At 37.4% G+C, this 10,877-nt stretch overlaps 1 protein-coding gene across 1 annotated transcript; it reads right to left on the bottom strand.

Moving 5' to 3' along the window:
- Positions 1-3,016: 3,016 nt before the first annotated feature.
- On the bottom strand, positions 3,017-7,759 carry LOC110833107 (PI-PLC X domain-containing protein 1). The gene is made up of 6 exons (XM_022070803.2): positions 7,584-7,759; positions 6,958-7,074; positions 6,238-6,719; positions 5,222-5,426; positions 4,030-4,291; positions 3,017-3,406 (listed from the first exon to the last, which is right to left on the bottom strand). Exons 2-6 carry the CDS (start codon positions 7,031-7,033, stop codon positions 3,151-3,153), a joined length of 1,281 nt encoding a protein of 426 aa, XP_021926495.1. The 5' UTR covers positions 7,034-7,074; positions 7,584-7,759; the 3' UTR covers positions 3,017-3,150.
- Between the last annotated feature and the right edge of the window lie 3,118 nt (positions 7,760-10,877).

Genomic DNA, 10,877 nt, shown 5'->3' with positions numbered 1-10,877 from the left:
GTAGTAGACTGCCAGTTGTTATAAATCGAATAGAGCTAATGCTACTCCCATCTAGCGACAAATGACGGGAAATCACAAAATACAAAAATGGAGTAACCTACAAAGGCGTGATGCACGATACGATTTTCACATAAACGTCTATAGTAGGCAAATCGATTCGATATCGAATCAAGGGCCAGTCAGACAAAATCATCAGGGTTCCGAACAGCAGAACATCAGCAACATTTTGAAATCGATATTATTAGCGTCCGATATTTGTCAGAACAATATCAACGCTTAGTTGTGAAAATAACTGATGTTTACGGTTCCGTTAGACATTTAAGTACACAGTGAGGCCAACTGCGACGATTAACAGTTAATAAGTATGCATGTTTTCGTGCAATGTTAACTAGTGCTGATTCGTAATTTCCGGATCAAGGTTACTTTATTCGTACACGATTGGATGTCTGTGAATTATGAAGCGACCGTGTCCTATTTTAAGGTGCTATATATTCTAACATTCACCTGAAACCTCAGTCAGAGGTTCGCAAACGAATTGGAATCAGTCGCGTTAAGCGCAATTTCTTTTAAAAAAATTTCTTTTAAACACGTCATTCCATTCTATACTTCAGCGTAATTTCCACTAAGTGTTATAGGCCTGTTCCAGAGAAGGCGGAAGTTCTTGAGTCATCGGTGAAAGTGGTAGCAGCGAGTGAAAGTTCCGGCGTTGGGAAGAAACAAAAGTTGCCTTTCAGTACGCAAGTACCGACAATATTAAGCATCATCTGCTCCACTTTCAGTTAACACAATGTCTTACGAAAACGTTGTTGCATTTCTTACGTAACCCACAGACGTAACAAAAACTGTATCAATCTCAGAGGAGCAACTGTACGAACAAAAAGATCTGGTCGAAGTTAACAGAAATGAACAGAAATATTCATTCCCATAACCAAAAGCACAGCAGCTAAATCATTTTCTTACGCTGTTTCTAATGACCAAAATCCACGGCAATTTCGATTCTGGTGTCTATGCAAGATCATCAAACGAAATCATGCACCCATACAAACAACTGTCAATCAAAATAATTATTTCGTTCCGACAACCTTAATTACGATATACAATTTATAGCCAACTTTATAAACAGTTACATCCGACTTTAAGTTCTCATAGTGAGTGACTGCAGTGAAATTCTTTAGGGCTGAAGATGAAGGCAGTATGTTCTCCAAAACACTGGATATACCTGAAAGTCCACACAGCATTACAACACAGAAAGCCAATGCTAACAATGCTGTATTAACTGCACAGGTTATATAACACAGTAATAGTCATGATTTGACATACTTATGGGAAGGACTGAGGAATACCACAAGATGGCAAAGTGCACATGCACTGTCAAGTAACATTCTGTATGGCGGTGATGACTCACAATGGAGAAATGTTATTCTAAACTGACCCACTGAGTTGATCACCATAATAACCTCCCCCCTGCACTTACCCTTCGCCCATCTTCTGTAGGACGTCAATATACATGAATGAATTGTCCATTTTAGCAACAATGAAATTACATGAGGAGCTTCTAGTTTTTTGGGTGACTCATTTAAAAAATGAAGATGGACTCGATATATAGCGAGCCAAGGGGAACCCAAGAAACTCTGGATATAATGGGGACAAACATTTGGGTTCTTGTAGAAAACGGGGACTTTCTTGGTCAGTGAACCGCAGTGAGGGGAGGAGATTTCTTTGATTCGAACAAAAACAAAATCAAATTTATTTTCAAACAATATAATAACAAAATAATGACAACTAGTAATACACACTAAACAATTCAAAACAAAACTGGTATTATCAAACTATACAAGGCAAACATACGCCTATATAAATAGGGTTATACAACTCAAAAAATCACTAGTATTTCCTTACAAAAAGACTACAACTAGATAAATGACTTGATACAACCTGAGAAATCGGATGGGCCTTGAACAAAACCAACTCAGGTTAAAATCCCAAGGTACCTATGAATTGCTGCAAAGCCCTAGTCAGTTCCGACCTTCCCAACAAAATTTTGGAAGCACACTAAAAAACGGAAACAAATATAGAACGATCAAAACTCAACTTACCATATTCGACCACCATAACAACAGGTTATCACCCTCCAGCTGGGTCGGAACTGCCCTCCTCTCCCCGTAAACCGCAAGATGACACGGCAAGGAATGGAGGGGGACGAGATTACATTGGGGGGAGGGGGGTGGCGGTGCAAGAGTTGCCTCTATATGTTGCTGCAGTTCACTTATCTTTACATTAGTTCATGTCTTTGCCAACAGATAGCAAAGCAGGTCACATAGCTTTGAGTTTTTCGATCCTTCTATCCGGGTTACAGGATTCCCAAGGAGGTAACCGGGTCAGAAAATTTTCGCGGGCTCATTAATTTATGCCTTCCCAACAGATGGCGCGGCAATGCACTTACCTTTACATTAGTTCATACCCTCGCCAATACATGGCGTGGCAGTTCACTAATCTTTACATTAGTTCATACCCTCGCCAACATAAGCAACTTACTGTTTACGAACGAGTTCCGTTCCAAGACGTTGCTCGTTGTGTATCTTGCATTCCTGAGCTTTTACGATACGTATCGTATACGTTAGCAGCCATTTTGAAGCATCAAAACAATGTACTAATTATCATATAATAATTTTCTGATAATTATTGTAATATATTTTTTAAAAGTTTATTTATTTAAATCTTACAATTATGTTCACTATACGTTTGGCATTTCGTTTTGTAAGGAACTCTATCTATTGGCGACTTTGGGAAATTTTGAATGATTTGTGTTGTTCATTATATCAAATGTTCGCAATGCTGTATTAACTGCACGTTATATAATACAGAACAGTGCAAGATGATGATTACAGTATGTTGGGCTACTGCAAAGTGTAGTAACAGCCATGATTTGTTTTAACCTGACATATGCAGGGAAGGACTGAGGAATACCACAAGATATCTCTGTAAGACAGGTTTTAAATCCAGCTCTCTCCCCTGGTCTCAGATCTTCATAAGTTTAAATTTTATTCTTTCTAAAAATGTCTGACTGCACCGAAATCTAGGCCTTCAGCTCAATGAAGAGCATATAATTTTTGAATACTTTACATTGTGCTCACATGTAATGATCTGTCACTATTGAATACTGCATGCAAGTTGCTGTGCACGAATTTGATTCCAATCAATAGCTGCTTCCACCAGTCTGGTACCTCGGAAAAAGTCGGCAGCCACAATGTTTACCGTTTGACCCCATATCCCACGATACCAGGTTGTAACATTTTGGTTCACCATCTCAGACATGCGACGCAGTCCACCTAACTCATCTGTGATTACCTGAAGTGTTGTTGGTGTTAACTCTGCCATTGCTGACCATCCCTTGTCATTTGGAGGACTGTTAACATGAAAATACACAAAAACTAATTTCTTTCTTCCAATTGTATGTGAAATTTGATTCTAAGAGACAGGAATTAATGGGAGACTGGAGAAAGATGAGTAACTTCATAATTTAAAGTCTTCATAAAAAATCATAATCAATGAGGATGATACAGTTGGCATGCATGGGAAAATGAGGTATGCAAATAAGAATCTTAGTCAGAAAGCTGGAAACCACTTGAGGCTGGGTGTAAATATAGCAAGCCAAGGGGAAAACAAGAAACTCTGGATATAATGGGTACAAACATTTGGGTTCTTGTCTAAAACAGGGACTTTCTAGGTCAGCTGAATAAATACAAACAAAAGTACTCAGGAAAATATAACCCATGAAGTTATACCGAGAGTGGGAGAACTGAGAGAAATTATAGCAAACAACAATCTGAAAACTTTGCATATAACTGAGCTTTCAAACCTTTGAATTCTCTCATTTGAACACGAACAATGAAAATAAAAGTCTGAATACATCTGGCTGTCTTCAGGATTGTAGTTCACGTCCTGCACGATTGCAAATCATTTTTGGAACTAAGAAAACAAATTACTTGGGCACAAACAACTGAATATGTTTCAAATCTTTCAACTTACTTGTTCATAACACCAGAGAGGTATTTATATAAATTGTCAAGTGTCTGCACATCTCCCCACTGATGAGAGACAGCAGGCCACAAAATTTCACTTCTTTCCACCATTGCACCATCATTGTATGTTAAAAGAAGTCGCCTCTTTGTCGACCAGATGTCACCTAGTTGCACATTCCACGTGAGTGATGAAGGGGCCGCAAAATCTCCAAACTCATTCTTCAAGAGTTCAAGAAGCTTCTCATGAACAGCCAGTCCTGAACCAAAACCTGTTAAAAAATAATGAGTAAATAAACAAACATAATTTTAATACAAAAAAATAAAAAAAAAATTGAGACAGCACACAAATTTAAGACTGGTTCAAATATTACATATATATATATATATATATATATATATATATATATATATATAAATAAAGAAAAAACATCCCTGCGAGTGTAATAATTCTTTAGAAGGAAAGTTGAGGATTCTGTGCCACTTAGAAATGTAAACTGCAATGATGCAAAGGAACTAATCTGGCAAGTGCTCATAATTTTCTTAATTACAAATGTATTCAATCTCCCTCCATCCACAAGTGAGGGATAGAACCTGCAATGGATGCAGCAGACAAGGTAAGAGATACAATTATAATAACTTAATAATCTACTTTCTTTTACTTTACAAGTTAAAAAAATTGTTCTTGAAGTATAATAATAATCATTTGGATTTTAAGTTTTAATGGAGGAACCAATTTTGAAACTTTACTTTAGATAGAGAAGATTATTTTCCAAATGTATTCTCTGTTAACTTCATAAATCTCACTGGCCTAGATGTTCATTCACTGCAGACAAAAGTCCCAGTGTTGCAATTCTAACCACATTACAGATACCAAAGTGCATCGTGAGATATTATTTTGGAGCATTTGATTAAATATATAATACAATGTACTAAAATGATTTTCATATTTTAATGACATCTAAATCTTTTGTGATATGCCAAGTTTTGTATGATCAGGTGTTTGTTAGAAGAATTAACCAACAAAAAATAAGAAGAAAATACACTTCTTTTGCATTGCCAGGAAGTGAATAAAAAACTTCTTACATTATTAGTATGCTTTGCAGTTTTGATGCAGTTGATTCTCCAGAGCAAGGCTAGCCAGTTATTATGTCTTGGTTAAATTATATGGAATAATATAATACACAAACAATATCATTTACCTACTGGAAATCCGTGAAAATCAAGAATCACTATCTCATTTGTGTTCTGCAAAAATGTTCGCACATCATCAAAAACAGATTGCAGCGGGTGGATGCGTATTAAACCATGATTCACAAACCATACTTCATCTGTGTCTGGATAGTAAGCAGCACGAATGTCCAGGTATCGCACACCGTTGATCAACTGGCTTAGTATATCATCCTCCTGCAAAACAGTCTCCTCACATAAAGAAATGTCACCACCATCCACTGGTGACAAAGTTTCCTATAATACTAATAAAATAACAACACATTCTTTCTCAAAATATATGTGATACTTTTACCACAATAATTTTTGTAACACAGAAAAACATATTTAAAACAGAAACCTGCCTCAATTTGAGGTTCCCAAGGCAGTGAAGCTATTCATGTTGGTCTTCAGAGTAGTTAAAGCCATGTGGACTAGTACTTAGGTACTGTCTCCACCACACAGAGTCACAACCCAGAAGATGAACACTGACAGAAACCTGCCTTTATCGCGATACTTATTCAGTCTTAAGAGTAGAGAGAATATAAATATAAAATTTCCTCTAATAAATCAAAACAGAAATTAAAAATAATAATTTGATGAAAAACAGTTTGCTTGAATAAATATTATTTTATTTTAATTTTATATTGGCTTGTAATTCCCGGAATATGTCTCAGACGAAACATTCCTATCAAAAAGGGCAAAGAATTATGAAGTGTGAACAAAATTTGGGCAGAACCAAGTAATGAAAATTAAATATATAACCAAAAATATAAATTACTTAGCACCAGTATCCCTTCTACATCATCTTCTTGTCTCTTTTCCCCCTTTACTGTTACCATATCCCTCTTAACACATAAAGTCAGTTTTGTATGTACAGATTACAGTACTACCACTACGAGTGCCTCTAAAGCTGAACTGCGACACACATACCTGATAGCAATTATTTAATGTACTGCTAAAACCTGAATCTCCTGTTGTAGAACTGAGAACTTATGAGAGCAAATACCTGTGTAATGGTATACTTGACAATGAGATTGCTTTCAGAAGATGAATTGTATTCTTCATACGCTCCTGTGTCATGTGTTCCTGGTAAGAAGATCTGTCTCAGCAATAATGGAGACAGTTCAGCCTCCAGGTCAGACATCCAGGTGGGCTCAGTTTGGAGACATGATGATGCAACCACTGTGCTGTTGTCTGCACTTACATATGCCACCCAGAAACCAAGACACCTCTTGATGTACCCTAAATCATGAGATGGAGAAGCTGTTTCATGGGAGTTTGTTTCCACCCAGCCTGAAGAACTCTGTGGCTGTACCACAAAAAGTGGTACAGAACTACTTGATGGCTCTTCATTAAAAAGACCAATCCATTCTCCATCCACTGGAGATGCGTTATCCCATGACAGAATAAGACGCCGAGCAACTTTGTCTTTGGGAACGGAGGAAACAATTATAGACACCTGTAACTGCTGACTTGGATCTGCAAAACCTGTAATATAATGCACCACAAAATTAAAAACAAGAACTGTTTCTTCTTATGAGCTCTTTTATGTTATTACAAATGCCTTATGTACAGAATGTAAAGAGCATTTACATAGCAGGTAAATGCTTCATCCATCTGACCTACTGCATCATTTTTATTTTTTCTCTTAATAAATAAATTACATGATATACTACATGCATGTTATACCCATCAAATGCAATTCTAATCTCAGTTAAGAACTTACTGCTTGTTGAACATCTCCTGACTATCCCACCGGTAACAAAGTGCAATAGCACAAACAGGAGACTGTATTTCCACATGGTACTGAGACTGAACACCTCAAATCCTTGATGCTAAACCACTAAAAAGATTAAAATGAAGAGAGGTGTAACTAGAAGCATGTAGAATACAATTCTGATAAACATTTCTATTGCAGTATTCAGAAAGGATGACTACAGATCTGAGCAGCAAAAACTGTCTTTATGTCAGTGTATATTTAGTTACTTGCTAATTTAATGTGTTAATGTTTCAACACCATTTACTCAAGTATGTTCAAATTAATTTGTTTTGTGAAATAGCCACTTATTTCTGGTGGACTATTTTAAACAAGAAACTGAGCCCAGAAGTGTGACAATTTTTTCTTCCAGTGACCAGTATTGTAAAATGACATGCATTTGAAACATATGTTTGAATGACTGGAATCCATCCACTGTTTAATGATCTTAATATTTTATTTTGTATCTGCAAGAAGTGCAAAAGTTTCCTTTTTTTAAACCTAAACAAACACTGCAGTCATGAAAGTTTAGAAACATGAACTGTGCCTGGAATTAACCCCAAACAGAATATTAAGACTCGTAAGACCCAAATTACCTGAGTAAATGAGAACAAAAATCTAGTGAGCACAGATGATACTGACATGTCTTCTTGGGAGTCTGTATTTTTATGTGGTGATATGTCATGTGTAAACTGGCAGTGATAAGCACCAATTATAACATGTCAGACTCCGCAACAGATCTTCTTCTGACAGTAATACAAATATTCCCAGCTGAAAAAATATGCATGACCATGAAACATACATAAAAAATAAGCTTTATATATCTACAAGGTTACATCACGTGTCTCATAAATCTCACATATGTTCTACTTAACATGTATTTACATAAAATTATTTGAAATAATCATAAAGGCTTTGTATTCTTCAGCATTAAGTAAAAGAGTGGAAAAGTGTATTCCAATTTGAAGTACACATTTTCAAAGTGCATTCTTTGTGATTTTACTCACCTGTGTCCCTGATGTTCCTCTTTGTTGTAGATATGAAGCTCGTAGCATGATAATTCAAATTTACATCTTCCTGATATCTAATGTTTAATCTCAATGACATATATCTTGCACAGGATGTCTTTCAGAAGCAAGTTTAAACTCATCTACACTCTTATTCACCTTTTAACTTATACGAGGGTCGCTCATTAAGTAATGCCCCACATTTTTTTTCTCAGCCAATAATGAAGATAGAAAAGTGTACTTTTACATGCTTGAGATTTGATGTTTCCCGCGTTCGTGTACGGAGTTTCAAATGATTCCAACCGATAGCGGAGCTGTAGTGAACTGTTAAAATGGCGTCTGTGAACGACTCTCGTTACAAGCAACGAGCTGTAATTGAATTCCTTGTTGCTGAAAAAGAAACGGTGGTGAACATTCATAAACGTTTGTGTGCTGTGTATGGAAGCTGTGCAGTCGATAGGAGCACCGTTGGTCGCTGGGCTAAGAGAGTTAAAGCTTCAGGAAGTGAAGAAACCAAGCTCCGTGATCTGCCGCGCTCTGGGCGTCCTGCCACAGCCACCACTCCAGACATGTTGAACCGCGCGGATGCCATTATTCGTGAGGATCGGCGCATCACAACTCGACAATTGGCCCAACAGCTTTCAGTCAGCAATGGAAGTGTGATTGCAATTATCCAGGCTCTCGCATATTCGAAGGTGTGCGCAAGATGGGTTCCACGAAGTCTCACAGCAGACCACAGGATTCAAAGGAAAACGATTTCTTCTGAATTGTTGGAGCGTTTTGATGCTGAGGGAGAGGTCTTTCTGTCCCGGATCATTACAGGTGACGAAACCTGGATACACCACTTTGAGCCAGAGACAAAAAGGCAGTCAATGGAGTGGCATCATCCTCAATCACCGAGAAAGAAGAAATTCAAGACAACTCCCTCCGCCGGAAAAGTCATGATGACTGTCTTTTGGGACAGTGATGGGGTCATTCTTGTGGATGTGATGCCAAGAGGTGCGACCATCAATTCAGACGCGTACATCAGGACCCTGAAAACCCTCAAGAAGCGTTTTCGACGAGTTCGGCCTCACAAGCATCCAGCAGAAATTTTGCTCCTGCACGACAATGCACGCCCTCACACAAGTCTGAGAACCCGGGAAGAAATCACCAAATTGGGTTGGACGGTGCTACCCCATCCACCCTACAGTCCAGATCTGGCACCCTCCGACTTCCATCTCTTTGGGCCACTTAAAGATGCTATCCGCGGAACAAGATTTGAAGATGACGAGAGCGTGATTCAAGCAGTGAGGACATGGCTACGTGCACAGGACAAGAGCTGGTACCGGCAAGGCATGCATGCACTTGTTCCACGCTGGCGTAAAACCGTACAAGTTGATGGGGACTATGTGGAAAAATAGTATGTGTAAAGGAAACATTGATTTATATTGTCACTAAATTTGAGCCATCTTGAATAAATATGTTCTGAGGAAAAAAATGTGGGGCATTACTTAATGAGCGACCCTCGTATGTGTACTTCATCACATTAACTTTCACTGAGCCAGGGTAACTCAGTCAGTACAGTGACTTGGCTCTGGCCCAGATGCCTGGAATTTGATCCCAGAAAGGCGGTTTTCTTTTCATCACAGCTTCCAGGCCAGCTCTGGGGATCACCTACCCTCCTGTCTGAAGGGCACCAGGGCTCTCTCCATGGACGTAAAACAGCCAGGGCATGAAGCTGTCCAATGTGCTGAAGTTAAGAATGGCACAGTGTATAGTTAAACACCAAGAACAACTTTAATTGCTATAAATTTTCAAGGAAAAGACATAAATGTCAATCATTAGTTCCATTTTGCAAATTCCAACATACTGACTCACAGCAATCAACACTACCAAGATTATAACTTATTTTTCTTGTAGTTTATTAAACATTCAATGTATCAAAAAATGTTTTGAATAGGTGTTATCCTGAGATTTTAATCAGTGATCTCCCAAGTATCAAGCAGGAGTGTTAACCACTTGACAATGATGTTTAGTCATCAATTAACACAAAATAAGACTCTCAAATTAATAAATTTCAAGAACATAACATGGGACCAAATCAGTCATGGTGGATGTTGACACACTGGTACTTATTCCTGGGTAAAAAATTTGTTTTATAGTAAGTTCCATTTGGGGAGGTACATTATCATCTTAACAAAAGAAACATTTTGGGCAAAATATTTAGTACTTTTTGGCAAATGAACTGCCATAAATATTCGAGATCTTGAAAGCAGAAAAGAAAGTTTAACTGCTTTTGAGGAACAAATTTGTCATGGATAATTCCTCCAATGCAAAAAAAATGTGGGTCAGCATAGTCTTGACCACTGAATTTTACATTTGTGTTTTTTCTTTGGTGTTTTGTTTCTGTACAGTACTGGAAGATCTAAGTCTCCTCACCAATGACTATTTCTTCCAAGAGATTGGATTTATCCAACAATCTTATTGAAATGTCTGAAGAAAGTAATTTTTTTCGCTTGCCACTAAGATTCTTCATTACGATTTTAGCACAGACTTTCTTCATATTCAGATCGTTGGACAAAATCAATTTCACAGCTTATATACTCACATTAAATTGATTCCCAAATTTGCTGGGTAGATGGATCTTTCACCATCCACATTGTCTTCACTTCCATCTTTAAGTTACTTAACCCACAGAGAAACCTGTGTTCTATTTATTGTTCCTTCCTCACAAACTGGCTGTAATATTTTGCAAATGTCAGTGACATTTTATTCAAATATCACTCAAATTTAATTAATTAAAAATGTAACCTTGATTCTATGTCCTAACAATTTATCACCCATGTTCTTAATAAACAAGAACGCTGCATCATTAAATCACTTGCTACAACTAAAAAACAA

This window comes from Zootermopsis nevadensis, unplaced genomic scaffold (assembly GCF_977971745.1).
Source record: "Zootermopsis nevadensis isolate Lab colony 2312 unplaced genomic scaffold, Znev_1.0 Znev_ptg000011l, whole genome shotgun sequence".
In the NCBI taxonomy this organism is placed as follows: domain Eukaryota; kingdom Metazoa; phylum Arthropoda; class Insecta; order Blattodea; family Termopsidae; genus Zootermopsis; species Zootermopsis nevadensis.
Note: the sequence above shows the minus strand (reverse complement) of the source record. Positions and strands in the feature narration are given on the sequence as shown.

Bases quoted from the DNA above. Each gene is read 5' to 3' on its own strand.
- LOC110833107 (XM_022070803.2), bottom strand. From the start codon at position 7,033: ATGTGGAAATACAGTCTCCTGTTTGTGCTATTGCACTTTGTTACCGGT. The intron at 6,720-6,957 runs GTAAGTTCTTAA...ATTATATTACAG, and splicing joins CAGGAGATGTTCAACAAGCA to GTTTTGCAGATCCAAGTCAG. The intron at 4,292-5,221 runs GTAAATGATATT...ATTTTTTAACAG, and splicing joins TTTTCACGGATTTCCAGTAG to GTTTTGGTTCAGGACTGGCT.